This window comes from Saccopteryx bilineata, chromosome 2, assembly GCF_036850765.1.
Source record: "Saccopteryx bilineata isolate mSacBil1 chromosome 2, mSacBil1_pri_phased_curated, whole genome shotgun sequence".
NCBI classification, from domain to species: domain Eukaryota; kingdom Metazoa; phylum Chordata; class Mammalia; order Chiroptera; family Emballonuridae; genus Saccopteryx; species Saccopteryx bilineata.
This window is the reverse complement of record NC_089491.1, coordinates 134,342,605-134,361,961: the sequence shown is the minus strand read 5'-3', so window position 1 is coordinate 134,361,961 and position 19,357 is coordinate 134,342,605. Positions and strand designations below refer to the sequence as shown.

General features: G+C 55.1%; 1 protein-coding gene across 3 annotated transcripts; it reads left to right on the top strand.

The window, feature by feature from the left end:
* Nucleotides 1–1,063: 1,063 nt before the first annotated feature.
* Nucleotides 1,064–19,354, top strand: KCNH3 (potassium voltage-gated channel subfamily H member 3). 3 transcript variants are annotated; one of them, XM_066257919.1, is made up of 15 exons: nt 1,064–1,428; nt 2,900–3,133; nt 3,601–3,735; nt 4,655–4,788; nt 5,237–5,480; nt 6,690–6,847; nt 6,932–7,139; nt 10,979–11,251; nt 11,516–11,715; nt 12,069–12,318; nt 15,494–15,711; nt 16,473–16,804; nt 17,198–17,304; nt 18,230–18,306; nt 18,401–19,354. In XM_066257919.1, exons 1-15 carry the CDS (start codon nt 1,362–1,364, stop codon nt 18,992–18,994), a joined length of 3,231 nt encoding a protein of 1,076 aa, XP_066114016.1. In that variant the 5' UTR covers nt 1,064–1,361; the 3' UTR covers nt 18,995–19,354. The 3 variants fall into 3 exon arrangements, with proteins under 3 accessions (XP_066114016.1, XP_066114017.1, XP_066114018.1); XM_066257921.1 differs by having other exon boundaries at nt 1,380–1,428; nt 2,904–3,133; XM_066257920.1 differs by lacking the exon at nt 2,900–3,133.
* The last annotated feature ends 3 nt before the right edge of the window (nt 19,355–19,357 follow it).

Sequence of the window (19,357 nt, the reverse complement as noted above, 5' to 3'; positions counted from 1 at the left end):
TGCACCCAACCCCTGCCAGATCCCCTTTCAGCTCAGAACTGAGTTTTGGAGGACTGAAGCAGGGCGGGGAGCGTAGGCCGGGACCTCCTGACTCCCGGCTCGCCAGGAGCCTCGCGCTCAAGGTTAGGAAGTTCTTCCCAGCGCTCGACGTCTACCTGTCCCCAATATTTGCAACCTGACACCCTAGGTGATGAATAATATAGGGAAAAGACAGAGTCTAGCCTCTCTCTCTCTCTCTCTCTCTCTCTCTCTCTCTCACACACACACACACACACACACACACACGCAGCCATGCGCACATATACCCTTTTCACTCCCGGGGCACACACGGGGACCATCTGAACCTTCCTTGGAGGGTTACCCACCCTCCAATTTCTCAAAAGCTCCTCGCTGCAGCGGCATTTGCTAGAGATGGCACGATCCATTTTCAAGGGGACTAGTTGAGGCTGAGAAAGGCTTGCATGCCCAGAGGTTGTGTTCAGACCGCCCCCACCGCCACCAAATTTAGACTTACCCTGTACAGTTGGAGCCCCTCTAGGAGTCACAACCTCCACCAACTACCTGGCCTTAACCTCCGCTAGTTGCCCAGCCCCCTTTCCAATTACATTTTCCTCCGGGAAAGCATCCTCTACCTCTCCCCCCTACCCCCCACCCCGGGTTCTTCTCAGGTCCCTACTGCATTGAAAGATGCTTCTCCCCTGCGGCTGAGTAGCCTCAGCCAGACCCGGAGCTGCATGTCGTTCTTTGAAGGTTTGAGGGGCGGGCCGGGCGGCTTGGGGCAGCCCAGGTAGCGGGGATAGGAGGACCGCCGCCGCCTCTGCCCTTACCGAGGTCCCGAGGGGAAGGTGTTCCCTCGGCGGGAGTCCTGTCTCTTTAAGGAGGCGGCCCTGCCTGGGTGTGCCCGGTCTCCATGGTTACCCCGGTGCAGGCGGTGGGCGCCCGAGGGAGGGAGGGAGACTGCCGCTTCTCCCCGACAGGCAGAGACCCGCGGGGACCCAGCACCCAGCCGAGCCCATGCAAGAGCACAACTGCAGCTGAAACGAGTGAGCCACGGTCGCCGCCGTGACGAGCGGAAAGTGCCCAGAGCACAGCAGGCGCTGAGCCTGGAGTCCGGGATTCGTGGGCGGCCAGAGCTCAAGGGGCCGCGCGCCATGCCCCTGGCCCCGACGGCCGGGACGCCCCCTCGCGCGCGGGCGGCCAACGGGGCCTGCAAGCCCGAGGTGGACATTTTCCCTCGACGGCTGCACTAGGGGACGCGGGGCCCGGCGGGGGGTGGCCGAACTCGGCGCCCTCCTCCGGCCCTGAGTCCCCGCATCCCGGAGGAATGGGGCGGGCGGCCACGGCCGCCTAAAATACCGGCCATGAGGGGACTCCTGGCGCCGCAGAACACCTTTCTGGACACCATCGCCACGCGCTTCGACGGCACGCGTGAGTCCGACTCTAGCCCCACTGGTTCCTGAACCAGCAGTCCCCTGCCAGGGACCCTGCGGGTCCTGTGCCCCACATTTCGACCTGCCGCCCTCCTGCTCTCACCCACCCTCCTGCCCCCACTCCCTGCTTCTAGCTGAGACCACCTTCTCCTTCTAGATGTCATTCCCCTTGAAGGTTTAGAGTCTATTCCCCCAGGCCAGGCAAAACGGCTAGAAGTCTCTGGGCTGGGGGCATGGGATGCCGTGTGTTCGCTGGGGAGCAAACCCCACCTAGTCAGGCTTATCCATCCCATCCCCGAGCCTGGCGCTATCCCACCGGACTACCTTCAAGCTGGCGGGGTCCAGGGTGAGTCAGGGTCTTGGAGCTCAGAGATAGCCAGGAGGGCTCAAAAAGAAAGATTTAGGACAGAGGTTTGCAAGCGGAGCTAGAGTAGGCGGGACTCAGGAGCGCACTGTTTGGCTAAGCTCACCTCACCGCCTAGATCCACGAGTCTAAACCCAGGGAGTCCACTAGTCCCAAAAAGGTAGCTTTGGGGACTCCCACCAAGACTGGGGAAGTTTGGAGAAGGAGATAAGACCTTCTGGATTGTAGAGTCCCAAGTTACTGAGCACAAAGTCATGAAAGTCCCCTTCTCTCTCTCTTCCCTCACAGTTGTCCCCCGTGGGGCTTCCCATCTCTCTGCCTAGCGCCCTTCATGGTCTCCAGTTCCTGATAGGAAGCGGGTGGGAGCCCATCACAGAGCACCCCCCCCCCCAGGCTTCTCCATCTGCTTTGCTGTTTGCTTGGCTCCTGCTGTCTGCTGATTCAGCAACCCCCAACCACCCACCCACCCCAATCCCCAATACATTTCTGGGTCCAGGCTCAGTGTTCAGCTATATACCATTCTTACATGCTCATTCTCAATCAAATTCACTAATTCCTGAGCCAGGTCACCCAGCTGGGGCTCAGACAGAGAGTGCAGAATGGATGGTGGCCCTGACTGCCTCTCAGTCCAGGTGGGTCCCAGTAGGAGGAGCCACACAGCCAAGTTGGGTACCCAGCTGGTGAGTGAGCTTGGCAGAAGTAGATGTGGGGCAGAAGCTGGCCTATAACTGGTGGTACAGTCCTCCTTTGGGCACCCCCAAACCCACTCCTTACTCTATGCTGCTCAGGACCCACTTTAGAGGGCACAATGCCCACACGAGGCTGCATTCACCAACCTCAGTGTTCACACATACTAGTTCTCAATATACTCATACACACATGGCTAGGAATGGGGCACTAACACAGGTGACACACTCATTCCTGTTCATTAACAGGTCCTGCCCTAACCCTCTCCACCCCCCAACACACACACACACACACACACACACACACACACACACACACGATTCCTGGGTTTTGTAAAGGCCACCTTTGATGTAAAGAAGGGGTGGTGAACCCTGGATCTCTTTATCCTACACTTCCTCTGAGAGGTACTCTCTTGCAGACAGTAACTTCGTTCTGGGCAACGCCCAGGTGGCAGGGCTCTTCCCTGTGGTCTACTGCTCTGATGGCTTCTGTGACCTCACGGGTTTCTCCCGGGCTGAAGTCATGCAGCGGGGCTGTGCCTGCTCCTTCCTCTATGGGCCAGACACCAGTGAGCTCGTCCGCCAACAAATCCGCAAGGCCCTGGATGAACACAAGGAGTTCAAGGCGGAGCTGATCCTTTACCGGAAGAGCGGTGAGGGGCCACCTGGCCAGCCCACCTCACCTCTTCAATTTCCTCCAGCCTGGCATCTGCCCCGTCCTTTGTTCCTCCTTTGCATTCTCCTCTTTTCCATCTCCCCATCTTATCCCAGTTTCCACATACCCACCTCCTCTTTCTCCACCCCACCCTTGTCCCTGACCCTCCTCTCTTCCATCCTCACCCCAGCCTTAGCCTTCACTCAGTTTCCTACCTTGGGTTCCTAGCCGCAGCAGGAAAATGTCCCAGTGTCATAGGACAGACAGGTCTGTGAACACACATGCCTGACAGTCATCCCTGTTCTCCCCTGCTTTCCACCGCCCTGTTCCATCAAGATCTTTCCTAAATGGAGCAGGCTGCCGCTCCCCTCCTGGGATCCTGTTTGTGTCTTAGGCACGGGTGTCAGTGGAACCTCTGGGCAAGGTGGAGAATGGGAGCTGGAATGAGTCTATCTTTGTGCCCAGGGCTCCCATTCTGGTGTCTGCTGGATGTGATACCCATCAAGAATGAGAAAGGGGAGGTAGCCCTCTTCCTGGTCTCTCATAAGGACATCAGTGACACCAAGAACCGAGGAGGCCCTGACAAATGGAAGGAGACGGGTAGGTACCTGTGGGTTAACTGCTGTGGCTGAGGTGTTGAGTACTGTAGGCCTGGACTCATGGGTGCCCACACCCATTCACATTCATGGACTCCCACTCTGCTAGCCTAGAGGCCTGTGCTGCTCTTCTCTCCACATACCCAGGTATGGAAAGCCAAATAGACTAGTGGTTGGTTATACAGTTGGAGTTTTGAAGTCATCTTTACTAAGACACTGAAAGCAAACAAACTTCACTAGTGCCTGTGAAGTTCCATTTTCTGACCAATTAGTGAGGCTGAGCACAACTCTCACCATCCCCCATGCCTTTTCCTCACACAAATCTGAGTGAGGAGCCCTGGCCAAAACCATCTTTTAAGACCTTGGATTCTTGCCCCTCATGTATCCTTCCAGGGCTGGGGAAGGCCCTTAGACAGCTCACCAAGCTGTCATCTGAACCTGCTCCAAGTCCCCTTTGCTACTTGGGGATGTTGGGTACTCTCTATTCCTCAGTCCCCCACCCCCAGCCCTGGGTCAGCGTCTACACAATGTATAAATCCTCAGTGGTCCCTGTACCTGGACCCTAGGCTTCTTTGAGCTTCTGCAACTCTGCCTGATAGCTTTTTGCTTGCTCTGCACTCCCCTTACCCCTAAGAGCCATGTCTCCCCTCTGTTCCCAGGCCTTTCCCTGTGGAGATCTTCTCCTGCCTTGCCTTGGTCCAAACCTCCTTCCCCTGCAAGCAGGCACTGGGAGTAGCATCTGTGATCACCCATAGGATTGCCCATAGGGGTGCAAGTGATCCTAGTAAGTGAGGAATGCCAGAGCCCCCAACTCTAAACAGACAAAGTAGTCAGTGAGCCAGACCTGTCCATGGACCAGCAACTAGTATTCTACACCCAAGATCATGATACCATCATCCTCATGGGCCCCTCTTCTTTTGCAGGTGGTGGCCGGCACCGATATGGCCGGGCAAGAGCCAAAGGCTTCAATGCCAACCGGAGGCGGAGCCGGGCTGTGCTCTACCACTTGTCCGGGCATCTACAGAAGCAACCCAAGGGCAAGCACAAGCTCAATAAGGTGGATTTTTAACACTAGGGTGTGTGTCTGGGTGTCGGAACAGGGTAGGAGCAGATTGAGGAAATGGGGGGGGGGAATACAGTTCACCATAGAGAAAATGTTCAAGGGGCCACAGAGGCCCCACCAGTACTTTGAGGGTTATGCCTGAGGGAGGGACTGTCATATGCCTGATCCATCAAAGCTCTAGAAGAGAGTCTTGGCACTGGGGTTAGATGGGGCCTTGGCTCAAATCTGGCTCTTTCCCTAAGCAGCTGTGTGACTTTAGCTAGGTTACTTGATCTCCCTGATCCTCCGTCTTCCGATCTATAATATGGGCACTCTAATGCCTACGTCAGACGTTGCTTTGAGAATGCAGGGAGGGAAGGTAGATGCCTGCCTGGACCCTGTCCAAACTCAGCTTGTACTAATTTCTTGTCCTCCCTGTCTGAACCTGCCCTGTGTCACTCAGAGGGTATTTGGGGAGAAGCCAAACTTGCCTGAATACAAAGTAGCCGCCATTCGGAAGTCACCATTCATCCTGCTGCACTGTGGGGCACTGAGGGCCACTTGGGACGGCTTCATCCTGCTCGCCACCCTCTATGTGGCCGTCACTGTGCCCTACAGCGTCTGTGTGAGCACAGCCCGGGAGCCCAGCACTGCCCGCGGCCCCCCCAGCGTCTGCGACCTGGCGGTGGAGGTCCTTTTCATTCTTGGTAGGTGTCCTCTGTGCCCCCCACCCAACCCCATGCCAGGTGTCCCTCAAGCTTCAAAGGGATAGTCTGTATGGCTCCAGTACCTCACAAGTGTGCCCTTGCCCTCCTCCTGTGACCTGTGGGCTTTGAAATCAGACCTAGGATCCTGGCCGGTTGGCTCAGCAGTAGCATTGTTGGCCCAGCATGTGGATGTCCCGGGTTTGATTCCCAGTCAGAGCACACAGGAGAAGTGCCCATCTGCTTCTCCACCCCTCTTCCTTTCCCTTCTCTCTATCTCTCTCTTCTCCTCCCACAGCCATGGCTCAGTTGGAGCAACTTGGCCCCAGGCACTGAGGATGGCTCCATGTTCTCACCTCAGGTGCTAAATTAGCTCAGATGTCGAGCAATGGAACAACAGCCCCAGATGGGCAGAGCATTGCCCCATAGAAAGTTTGTCGGTTAGATCCCGGTCAAGGCACATGCGGAGTCTGTCTCTCTGCCTCCCTGCCTCCCTGCTTCTCACTTAAGAAACATAAAAATAAAAATAAAAATAAAAAAAAGAAACATAAAAAATAAAAGAGAGGCCCTGGCCAGTTGGCTCAGTGGTAGAGTGTCGGCCTGGCGTGCAGAAGTCCCGGGTTCGATTCTGGCCAGGGCACAAAGGAGAAGCGCCCATCTGCTTCTCCACCCCTCCCCCTCTCCTTCCTCTCTGTCTCTCTCTTCCCCTCCCGCAGCCGAGGCTCCACTGGAGCAAAGATGGCCCGGGCCCTGGGGATGGCTTCTCGGCCTCTGCCCCAGGCGCTGGAGTGGCTTAGGTCGCAACAGAGCGACGCCCCGGAGGGGCAGAGCATCGCTCCCTGGTGGGCAGAGCGTTGCCCCCTGGTGGGCGTGCCGGGTGGATCCCGGTTGGGCGCATGAGGGAGTCTGACTGTCTCTCCCTGTTTCCGGCTTCAGAAAAATACAGAAAAAAAAAAAAAGAAATTAAAAAAATAAAAGAAATCAGACCTAGGTTCCAAATGTGTCTCTACCACTAGTGGGTTTTTTGACCCTGAGCAAGTCAGCCCTCCAAGCCTCAATTTCTTTCTCCATCAAATAGGCATAGCATTGTTCACCTTTTAGACTTACTGCAAGTTAAGGGCTCAGGATAGTGTCAAATACTGAGCTGGTACCCAGTAAAGAGTGGCTTCTCCCCACCCTGATCTGACGCCCACCTGGACATTCATTCCACAGACATCGTGCTGAATTTCCGAACCACGTTCGTGTCCAAGTCAGGCCAGGTGGTATTTGCCCCTAAGTCCATTTGCCTCCACTACGTTACCACCTGGTTCCTGCTGGATGTCATCGCAGCCCTGCCCTTTGACCTGCTACATGCCTTCAAAGTCAACGTGGTCAGTGTGGCTGGGCAGGGTGGGCTTTGGAGTGGGACAGTGGGAACCGACCCAAGGGTGACCTCCCTTCCTCCCCCAATTTAGTACTTTGGGGCCCACTTGCTGAAGACAGTGCGGCTACTGCGCCTGCTGCGCCTGCTCCCACGGCTGGACCGCTACTCACAGTACAGTGCTGTAGTGCTGACCCTGCTCATGGCCGTGTTTGCCTTGCTGGCCCACTGGGTGGCCTGTGTCTGGTTCTACATTGGCCAGCAGGAGATTGAGAACAGCGCATCTGAGCTGCCTGAGATCGGTACTAGAGGCTGGGTTGGGGAGGGGGCATTCTGGTGTGCATACATATTGGTCTTGGAGTGTGTCTACTCAAGTGTATGTGTGTCAGGGAAGTGTGAGTGCATGTGTCTTTGTCAGGGCATGTTTGTGAGCTAGTGCACAGTGTCAGAGATGTGTATAGGTCTATGTACGTGTGTACTTATATGTTTGTCTCAGCAACATGAGTGCAAGTAGACATGAGTTTGTGAGAAGAATGTGGGAGCTTGTGTATGTGTGCATGTCTGAGTGTGACAAAGCCATCACCTTACAATAGGCCTGTTCTCCAGCAGCCAGGCATTCTGAAGAAAGCCTAGTAGGCTGCCTGGAGGACGTATATTCATCCATAATGACCTCCTTGTAGCCAAACTTTTATCACATTCTTCAAGTGCCCTCCAGGATTTCGGTAATGTCTGGTACTTTCCTGCCACTTTTTCTGAAGCTCATCCCCCACGACCTCAGCTCTAAGCGTTCTTCCCCACGTTGTCACCTCCAAGCTGCATCTCTCTCAGCAGCTTCTCAACCCTTCTCTAGCCTAAAACATGGTCTTTTTCTGCATCCCACCAGTGTTTTCATTCTCCTTCATTTCACCTCCACTTTCAAACTCCTCCTCTGCTTACCTCCTACCCACATCTTAATTCCTGCTGGGAGGGCTTCCACCTCCACCTCTCACCCGAAAACATCAGTGACCTTCTGGGTCCAAACCCTCATCTTCTTGAAGTCCCTGTAGCCCTGACCCTGCCAGCCACACTCTTTGGAAATGTTCTGCCTCTCTGCCCTAGCTAGGCCTCCTGTGCTCCAGCCCCTCTCAGTTCCCAGCTTTCGTCAGGTCTCTTCTACCTTCCCACCTTGATGCTACTAAGTGATATCTCAACTTCACATATGGTCTCTCTAACACCAGACCATTCTGTTCCAGCCATTTATAATTCTCCAACTCACAGCTCCAAAATTCAACACAACATCTTCCTCCCATGCCCTCCAGACCTCTGGTAACTTCCCAGTAGCAAGTCTTTAGCAGCTGCTTCCAGTTGGCAAGAGACCAGCTGCTCAGATGGCCTGTCATGACTCTCCACTCCCTGGTGGGATCCAGGTTGGTCTTAGAAACCTACTCTGATTAATTCCCAGTGATGTGGAGGCTCCTGTGAATTCTCTTGCCTTCACCAAAGCCACAGAGACTGGTGTGTAATCCAGAGGGCCCACCTGGATAGTTCCCAAGTGCTCTAGTTGCCAAGCACACAGAGGCTCCAGGCAGTATCACATCCTTGGTACCTGCCCTTCCCAGAGGGAGGCCATGGTGGAGGCTGCTTTGGGCTCAGACGGCCACTCAGTGAACATTCAGAGGGCTAGAAGATGGATGATGCTGACACAAAGCCCTGACCCCAAAGAGGGCTGAGACACCAAATTCCTGGGTTAGCCCCCTGACCCCCAAATGGGACCCTGATACCCTGAGTCTTGAGTCCATGTGGTTCCTTTGTTCTGGCCACTTCACAGGGGCCTTGGAGCTGACATTAGGAACACCTTTGGCTCCCAGAGTGCTCTGGGCCCCACGTGGAGAGCATGAAGATGTGGGGGGCTGGCTGATTATTCTGCAGATATACACATGGCAATTCTTGTCCTCTGGAACGCTAAGTTTCAGAGTACTTTTGTTCTATTTGGGGCTGGTACTAATTCACATCTGGGGAGCTTCCAAGTAAGTCTTTCAGGTTATCATCTTCCCCTTCTTTCTCCAGAGAAACTACCCCAACCTGGGTTGGAGTCACACCTCCCGACCTCCCAAAGTCCAGCTCTGGAAGGATGTCCCTGGGGGAGAGTGGCATTCCCTGGAGGCACTTTCCCATGACTTCCTTGCCTTGGTTGCCCTGTTCCATGCTGTGGACACAGAGTTCCTGCCCTAGATTCCCATGAGCCCAGTGAAGATGGGCTGGATTTTCAAAAGACTGTGCTAAGTAGTGAGGGCAATTCACAGAATGAGTCACCAGCCTCCAGAACAGCCTCTGCCACCCGACTCTCACCACATGGAGGCCCCAGGGCAAGACAGAGAGGAGAGGTACCTCCCCTCCCCTGTCCTCCTGCTTCTTGTACCCCTGGGCTCCCTCCCTCCTTACCCAGCACTGGCTTCACCTCAAGGGCCCAAATAATAACTGAAAAGTTTTGCATATTTCCCTGCAACACCTCAACTTACAGGAGGGGGAATCCTCACCTTGGCTCAGGTCTTATCACAACCCCCTCCCAAATTTTTTGGCCTAGAATTTGATGCCCCAGTGTGAACCCTCGTTCTACCTAAGCCAAGCTGCTTGCCTATACTCATCTCCATCTTGATATTTGACTCATGCCTTTCCCTAGATCAGGAATGACCCCCTCAGTTTCTTTGTATCAAAACTATCCATCCTGGCCAGGTGGCTCAGTAGATAGAGTGTCAGCCCTCCATGTGGACGTCCTAGGTTCAATACCTGGTCAGGGCACACATAAGAAACAACCATGTGCTTCTCTTCCCCTCCCTTTTCCCCTTCTCTCTCTCTTCCCCTCTTGTAGCCAGTGGTCTCAATTGGTTCAAGCATTGGCCTCAGGCACTGAGGATAGCTCAGTTGATTCAAGCATCAGCTCAAATGGGGTTTTCTGGGTGGATCCCAGTCAGAGTGCATGTGGGACTCTGTCTATCTCCCCTCTTCTCATTAAAAATAAAATAAAAACAGACCTCTAGCCATCCTCTAAGACCAAGCACAGATGTCCCTCTTCCAGGAAGCCTTCTAGCCCTAGCCCATAACATGGTTTGAGCCCCACCATGTTACACCAGGCCTTGTATAACCGAGATGTAGCTCCTACCCTGCAGTAAGCCTGTGTCAGGTTACTGAATGAATGAATAGGAGAGTGGGTAAGAGGAGGAGAGTCAGGATCATGGGAGGCAAAATGTATAAGGTGTTCTGGAGTGTAGAAAAGAGGGGCTAGGGTTTGTTGAGGTGGAAGGGGTAAAGTGCATATGAAGACGTAGATCCCACTGCTCCTGCCAAGGCCAACCCAGAGAACATGGAGTTGATTGGGAGACGGGTGATCTTTGGCCTTCAACTGGCAGCCCAGACTGACCTGTCTGCATGTGTGCTGAGGGCCTTTCTGTGTGCACAGGTGCCTGCCTGTCTGTGGCATTGAGTGTCCTCACTTGTGTGTTTGTGTCCAAGCAAGTATGTTCCCTTCTCAACCGAGGCACTAGTGTGCAAGCACCTGTGTGGCCTTGTCTATCTCCCAAGTGTGTGGGGGCCTTTTCTGCGTGAGTGGTGGGGCCATGCATCTGAAAATGGCTCATACATATCTGTCCCTGTCCTTGTCCTTGCGGAGCACGTGCGGAGCCTTGATGGTATGTATGTGCATGTCCATGTTGCTGTGCTCGAAACGTGTGTGAAGCTGAGTGGTTGTGAGGAGGAATGAGACTGAACGGGAAGCAGCTTTCTGGAGCCGGCAAGTTCAAAGAAAGAGCAAAAGGAGTCTGGGTGGACAGGGCAGAGGAGGTGGCCTCACCCATCTGGCCCTGAGGACGATAGTCTGGGATTAGTGCCAGCTGCGGGGAAGAGGACACAGTGCTCCTTGCACCATCCTCGGCACCAATAGACACCTGCTGGGGAGATCTCAGCCTCATCCTCACATGTTTGTCTTGCTGAGAGCCGAGGGAATGGAGAGGGGCATACTGGGCTGGCAAAGAAAAAAGGTGGCAGGAAGGCACAGGGGTAGATCTGTATCCACCTGTCCCCAACCCCGGGGGTACCAGCAAGCATACCTGCACCCACAGCAGGCAGTGCTGTCCTGCTGATTCTGGCCCACCTGTCCCCACCCCAGGCTGGCTGCAGGAGCTAGCACGCCGACTGGAGACCCCCTACTACCTGGTGGGCCGGAGCCCAGCTGGAGGGAACAGCTCTGGCCAGAGTGACAACTGTAGCAGCGAGACCAACAGGACGGGGCTGGAGCTCCTGGGCGGCCCATCACTGCGCAGCGCCTACATCACCTCCCTTTACTTCGCACTGAGCAGCCTCACCAGCGTGGGCTTCGGCAACGTGTCTGCCAACACGGACACGGAGAAGATCTTCTCCATCTGTACCATGCTCATTGGTGGTGAGGCCTGCCACTCTCGGGGGCCAGGTGGTCCCTCCCTCTCTACTTCTCCCAGAGTCCCGAGGTTCTTCTGCTTTAAGGGCCCCAGGAACTTAAGGCAGGACCAGGAGAGCCCACTTGGCTGCAGGACTCCATGCCTCACAGCATCCTTTGTACCTTGCTTAGGAATGTGGGGTGGGGAGGTGCGGGGATAGGACAGCATGGTGTCAGTCAGGCTGGACCAGGCCAGTCCTGGAGGTGACCCCCTCTCGCCACCCTCCCCAGCCCTGATGCACGCGGTGGTGTTTGGGAACGTGACGGCCATCATCCAGCGCATGTACGCCCGCCGCTTTCTGTACCACAGCCGCACCCGTGACCTGCGCGACTACATCCGCATCCACCGCATCCCTAAGCCCCTCAAACAGCGCATGCTCGAGTACTTCCAGGCGACCTGGGCGGTGAACAACGGTATCGACACCACAGAGGTACGCAGGCCTCTAGGGTTGGCCCTTCCAGCCTTTGCTCCCTCAAAGGGTGTGTGCTTGGCCTAAAATTCTGAGAAGTGGGCTGGGAGGCAAGGGATGTAGAATTCTGGCTTCTCTGCCTCCACTCTCTCCTGGGAGGACAGCAGCATGGGACAGAGGGCAGCCATAAAGGTTCGGGGGCCTCTTTCCAGCCTTGTTATGTCTGGAGGAGGAAAGCTGGGCTGCTCATAGAGGGGCTAACGTGGTTGAGAAGGCAGGTAGAGAGCCTCCTCACTGGTCAGGCCCTGTGGGGCTGGCTGAAGGCTGCTTCTCTTTCTGCAACCCCAATCCCCACCCCTGCTCCTCACCTGCAGCTGCTGCAGAGCCTCCCTGATGAGCTTCGAGCAGACATTGCCATGCACCTGCACAAGGAGGTCCTGCAGCTGCCCCTGTTTGAGGCAGCAAGCCGAGGCTGCCTGCGGTCACTGTCCCTGGCCCTGCGCCCCGCCTTCTGCACGCCTGGCGAGTACCTCATTCACCAAGGCGATGCTCTCCAGGCCCTCTACTTCGTCTGCTCCGGCTCCATGGAGGTGCTCAAGGGTGGCACCGTGCTTGCCATCCTAGGTTTGTGAGGGTGGGAGAGAGGGCACATGGGCTTGTGGGAGACAGATGGCCCCACCTGCAGAAAACCCAGAGAAGGGACTCAGGCAAGACCACCTGGAGAGAAACAGCCCGGATGGAACCGGGAGTAGCCAGGGAGCCCAGTGCAAAGCTCAAAGCAGACCTAGTGATCATAAGGTGGCAACACAGGGAAGTGGAAATGATTTCGAGGGTGTTGGAGGCCAGAGTGAGTGGAGGAACAGTCTTTAGTCTACAGGGGACAAAGCAGAGCAGCACTTCATGTCAAGGAGAAAATTCAAAGGCTGAGGATTTAAGTGCTGGAGAGTGTTCAGGCAGGGCCAGAAAAAGGAGGAATGGAAGTTCTCCTAGTGGGGCTCCCACTACCACTGGGCCACAGAGATGGCAAATGCTACTTTCCCAGGGCAGATGACAGAGCAAGCCCAGGGCCTTAAAGGGCAACAGCAAAGCTCAGACACAGCATGTATACTCCTTTCTTGGCAAAAGAAAGAGGTGAAGATGAAGGCTCCATTCCCTTTAGAAGGAAGAAGAAATTGCAGTTATGGAATCAGCACTATCACAGTGGGGCCAGCCCTGTGTGCTTACACTTCATCTCAAGCAAAACCCAGGAGGGAGGAACTAGTGTTATTCCCAGGTCACATAGAAGGAGAAGAGGTTCCCAGAGGTTAATGAATTGTCAGGCTGGCGTTAGAGCTAGTCTGCCCAGCTTCAAACCTCAGGCTTCAGTATACTCTGTACTCCCAGGCACTCTGCTCTGCAGAGACTCTGCACTGAAGAAAAGGCTTTGTTTCAGGATGCCCAAACATGCAGCACATCCGAGCATCCAGGAAACACAGGGCTGCATGATGCCTGGGCTGTGGGAGGCTGGCAGCAGTGACTCCAGAGGGCAGGAGCACTGTGATCTACTTGAGTAATCGAGGACCTTGCACACGGGACAGGACAGAACAAAATGGAGGTGGCACCCCAACCACAGCTGAATGCTCTGGCAGCCAGGCACTTGTAGACTCACCGTGGAGACAGGTGATGCCCAGAGTGGCTGAGGTGTGCCACTAATCTGGAGAACCAGGATGACCAGATGCCCAGCAACTACTGTGAGTCCATCTTCTCTCCCTTGCAGAGGATACTGTTCCAACAGGAAACAGGACAAAGAAATACTATCAGTAGGATCTTGGAACTGAGAAAGGCAAGAGACTGCTACACTTTTTACCTTGTGTTATTTATGAGTTTGACAATTGCAGACTGGTCACCCCAAAACAAGATTGTTGAGTGGATTATTAAACAGATGGCTTCAGCTTGGAGCAAGGAAGCAGTGTTGCTGGGAACTGGCATGAGTCCTACAAGGGCACATCTTCACTGATGCCAACCACCAAGGCTCAGAATAGCCACATTCAAAATTAAGACAAAACCTCAAGAATGGCCACCACCTGTGCCCTGGGCCTTTGCCTTCAGAATGTCCCCAGCATTGAGACTTGTCAGCTCTGATCCATCCTATCTCTACTCATTTATTCTGAATGAACTGTTTCCTGTGTTTCCTTGGTGGCTCTGGGTGCCCCAAGAATGCTGGTTCCCCATGACCTGGTTTTCTGCTTTGCCTTCATCCCACCTCCCACCTGATTCCTTGGTTGAACATCCAGGGCCTCCTGCCTGCCCCTGGCAGCGGAGGCTCACCGTGCATCTAGCAGTGTCGGTTCTGGCCCCTCCCTCTGTGTATGAACTAACAGCTAAGCATGTGCAAACTTGGTTGTGGGGGAGGAAGATGGCAAGACAAAGATAGGCGGGTTGGGTGATGGTGCCAGGAGGATCTTACAGGGCTTGACGAGCTAAGCCGGAGGCTCTGGCTGAGATGCCAGCCTGGAGGGTGGCATGGAACTCTGTCCTTGGTTCTGTCCTGTTTCTCATTTTTATCTCACCTCTTGGAGGAAGACAAGAAATACATACGTATCCTATTTCCAGATGACACACACGAGAAGAGAGCTCATTCATCAGATGATCACATTGAGATCCAAACAGCTCTCAGAAGGAACCAGAAGGATGGCCTGAAACCAAAAAAAAAAAAAAAAAAAAAGATTTAACAGTGATGCATTCTGCTTTTAAGTTTGAGCAAAAGTCCATGAACATTGAGAGTTCTGCTGGCAGTATGAGGCAGCCCACAGCGGGGGTGGCAGTGATCTGCATTCTTCCTTAAGGATAAGGAAACGCTTTCTAATCCTGTGAACTGTCTGGTTGTGGGTTGAGCTGGCTTGTGAGGGCAGTGAGTGCTCTGGCCAATCCCTGACGGCACACCATCCCTGTTGGAAGGATCTACAAGGGACTCTTGTTGTCAGGAGGGAAGAAAATGAACTTTCGATTGATGTCTTATGTGTCAGGCATTTATCTCCACCATCTCATTTAATCCTCACCATATTCCTGATTGGAGACACCATTATTTCATTGATTTTTTTTAATTTTTTTATTTATTCATTTTAGAGAGGAGAGGGAGAGACAGAGAGAGAGAGAAAGGAGAGACAGAGAGAGAGAAGGGGGGAGGAGCTGGAAGCATCAACTCCCATATGTGCCTTGACCAGGCAAGCCCAGGGTTTCGAACCAGTGACCTGAGCATTTCCAGGTCAACGCTTTATCCACTGCGCCACCACAGGTCAGGCCTATTTCATTGATTTTAAGACACACATTCACCACCACCACCACCACCACCACCACCACCACCACCACCATTTCACATTTCTGAGATTGGGATGCAGATTTATAATCACTGCCCGAGGTGGCAGTCTCAGCCCAGTGCTAGGAAAACCCTTCATTGACACATGCTGGGAACAGCAAGAAAGCACCACAGCCTCAGTTCAATACAGGATGTATTGTAGAGAGCAGGCACTAGGGCTTGAAGTATGCAGCCACCTGACATTTTCACTGTGTCACACGGGGCACTAACCAGCTGGTTCCACATAGTGTTCCAGAATAAGCTGTACCTGAATCACTCGTGAAGCTGGAACACCATCGGATTGGAAAATGGCCCCTCCACTTCTCCCTGTCCTGGCCCTCAGGACCCACAGCGGGGGTCTGGCTGGAGAGCTCCTCAGCCCATGAGGAAAGCTCAGCAGCCTCATCTTGACTTCCCTCTGTAGCAGCTAAGGGGCAGCCACTGACCTCTGCTTCCTCTCCCCAGGGAAGGGTGACCTGATTGGCTGTGAGCTGCCCCGGCGTGAGCAGGTGGTCAAGGCCAATGCCGATGTGAAGGGGCTGACGTACTGTGTCCTGCAGTGTCTGCAGCTGGCTGGGCTGCACGACAGCCTGGCATTGTACCCTGAGTTTGCCCCGCGCTTCAGCCGGGGCCTCCGAGGGGAGCTCAGCTACAACTTGGGTGCTAGCAGAGGCCCCGCGGAGGTGAGGACACTGGGTACTTGCATGGAGGAGGCTTGGGTGCCAGGGAGCCTGGTAAGGTGGGCAGAGGCTGCAGTTTGAGGAGGTGCTGTGTGAGCACATGGCCTGGATGAACACCTCCCGCATGTGGTAGGGGGTCTACACTCCTGCCCCTCACATCCACTCTGTCCTTTAGAGCCCAGCCCAGCCATGCTCAGCCACCCTTCCCGGTTCCCCTGGCCTAGCAGAGATAGCCTGGCCTGTTCAGGGCAAGGTCCCTGGGGGCGCAGGGTGAGTCCGAATTCCCTGGTACCAAAAAAGGAGCCTTTCGGCCAAAGATGAGGGAGGGTGCCACAGGATAGGGTGGGCAGGGCCACACAGAACCTACCAGCCCACCTCTGAAGAAAGTCCTGCATATGCCCTGCTTCTTGACAGTGAATAGAACTGCTCTGAGGGGCTTTTAAATTTTCCTGGCTTACATCACCAACTCCAAACCAGTCTTTAGTACTGTTTTCTCTTGAGTAGTTCAGTTAGCCTAGGACCAAGCCACACTTGGCTAGAATTTTGAGGGGCACCAAGTGCCTCCAGAGCTTGCTTGCCTTATGGTGGCAGCTTTCTCTCCTCCCACCCCAAACTGAGCGTCTTCCTTGGCAGGCGGGATGTACTGGGCAACCTGTTTAACAAGAACACGGCTCTGTTTTAGGGAGGTGAGGCCAGGGTAGGGGAGGTACAGGAAGCACAGTAAGGGCTATCTATGCCAGTTCTCTGTGCCCCACTGTCTCCAGGCGGACACCAGCTCCCTGAGTGGGGGTGACACCCTCATGTCCACGCTGGAGGAGAAGGAGACTGACGGGGAGCAGGGCCCTGCAGCCTCACCAGCCCCAGCGGATGAACCATCCAGCCCCCTGCTGTCCCCAGGCTGCACCTCCTCATCCTCTGCTGCCAAGCTGCTATCCCCACGTCGAACTGCACCCCGGTCCCGTCTAGGTGGCAGAGGACGGCCAGGGAAGGCAGGGGCTTTGCAGGCTGAGGCAGGCTCCTCTGCTCACCCTCGGAGCTTAGAGGGGCTGCAGCTGCCCCCTGTACCATGGAATGTGCCCCCGGACCTGAGCCCCAGGTGAGCAGGCCCCAGGCCACTATACTTTGGAAAATATGGTGGTGATAGGGCTGGGGCCCCAGCCAGTCACATCCTTCCTGCTTTGTGCGCCCATCCTTCCATCTTAAGTCTTCCCAGCCTCCTCCAGGAAGCCGTCTTTGACTCCTCCATCTCCCTGCTACCCCCTCACCACCATTCAGAACTCTCTTGCTGTTTCATGTCTCTCAAGGTTGGGTCCCCAGCAGAGCTACAATCTCCTAGGGGAAGGGACGTCTCGTGTCACCTTTCTCTTGGAGTCCCAAGTCCCCTGTCCCAGTCCTAGGAGGGAAGACTATGAGGAGACTGGGGCATCTTTCCTGAGAAATACCTCAGTGACTACCTGTCAATTTACTGTCCTGGTACCTGTGTCCACAGGATTGTAGATGGCATTGAGGATGGCTGTGGCTCTGACCAACCCAAATTCTCTTTCCGCATGGGGCAGTCTGTCCCGGAATGTAGCAGCAGTCCCTCCCCTGGAACAGGTACTGGGCCCGGTGCCTGGGGGGTGGTCGGTGGGGAAATCTCTTTGTAAACTCCTGAGAAACCAGCAGGGTACAAATGTTGCCTGGAAGCCCTCTTGGTACCAACAGGGAATTTGGTTGTTAAGACCAGCACCTAGCCTGACCAGGCGGTGGCGCAGTGCATAGAGCGTCGGACTGGGATGTGGAGGACCCAGGTTCGAGACTCTGAGGTCGCCAGCTTGAGCGCAGGCTCATCTGGTTTGAGCAAAAGCTCACCAACTTGGACCCAAGGTCGCTGGCTTGAGCAAGGGGTTACTCGGTCTGCTGAAGGCCCGCGGTCAAGGCACATATTAGAAAGCAATTCAATGAACAACGAAAAACTGATGATTGATGCTTCTCATCTCTCTCCATTCCTGTCTGTCTGTCCCTATCTATCCCTCTCTCTGACTCTGTCTCTGTAAAAAAAAAAAAAAAGACCAGCACCTTGGTGTTGGAAGGTAGCTAGCAATGTGACCTTGATTCTTGCCTCAGCTTCTGGTTTGTAAAGTGGTGCTGAATGTTAAATGAGATAATGTTGCTAAGACCCTTAGCACATTGGTTGGCTCGCTGGGAGGATAGAGGGCTGAAGGAGAGTTGAAAAGGGCTCTCAGCCAAATCAGGCAGCCCTAGGAGTGGACCAGGAGGTCCCAGGAGTGTCCATGTCCCTGGAGGACAGAACAAGAGACAGGTACAGAAAGCAGTTTCCTGCTGGGGAAATCAGGGGGCCAATGTGCCCATGGCCCCCTGGCAGGGCAGAATTCAGCAACTTGGGCCAGGCTGAAAGTGGACCTTCCTGCCAGGCCAGTGTGGTCTGTGCTAACTCTGTGCTAACTGGAGCAGAGGCCTGGGCCTCATGCTGTCTCCTTTTATCAGCCCTGGCTCGTAACTTCATCCTTATGGTTCACAGAAAACAGCCTGTTTCCTGTCCCCCTCGGACCCAGTGAGGAGAGCAACACAGACACGCTGGACAAGCTTCGGCAGGCAGTGCGTGAGGGGCAAAGTAGAAGCAGGGCGGGGAGAGGGGCCCTGGCTGTTGTGTAACTCCACTGACCTCACCTACCTTCCTCCCTCCCTTAAGGTGATGGAGCTGTCTGAGCAGGTGCTGCAGATGCGGGAGGGACTGCAGTCCCTGCGCCAGGCCATGCAGCTCATCGTGGCCCCTCTCAGGGAGGGCCCATGCCCTCAGGCATCAGGAGAGGGGCCCTGCCCAGCCAGCACCTCTGGTCTCTTACAGCCTTTGTGTGTGGACACTGGGACATCTTCCTACTGTCTGCAGCCCCCAGCTGGCTCTGTCTTGAGTGGGACCTGGCCCCACCCTCGCCCAGGGCCCCCTCCTCTGGTGGCACCCTGGCCCTGGGGTCCCCCAGCATCTCAGAGCTCCCCATGGCCTCGAGCAACAGCTTTTTGGACCTCCACCTCTGACTCAGAGCCACCAGACTCAGAACTCTGTCCTGAGCCTAGCACACCTGGCTCACCACTGCCGGAGGAAGGGGCTAGGACTGGGCCCCTGGAGCCCGTGAGCCAGGCTGAGGCTGCCAGCACTGGAGAGCCCCCACCAGGATCAAGGGGCCTGGCCTTGCCCTGGGAACCCCCTGGCCTGGAGATGGTGCTTATTGGATGCCATGGCCCTGGCCCGGTCCAGTGGACCCAGGAAGAAGGCACAGGGGTTTGACTTCCAGCATCAGAACTTGGTGTTGCCAGACATGTTGCCATCTGCTGCTTTGCCCAACCTTGGGGTAGAGGAAGGCAGCAGTCATCCCAGGGCCTCTGGGCTGCCTGCTGGCCCCAGACAGGGAGCCTGAGAACCAAGAAGGGTGGGCTGGAGACTCAGGGGCAGGCCCTGGGCCAGTAATTTTCTGGCCTCTACTTGTGGGTCCCCTCCTCAGCCTGCTCCTCTGACCTTATCTCCCTCTGCAGGCTGGGGGGGGGACGACAGAGGCCTGAGGCAAAGGAGGGGTTCTGCCATCCCCTGCATGTGCCCCTCTCACCTGTCCCCACATTTTTTTATATTAAAAAGTAATAATAAAAGAAACTA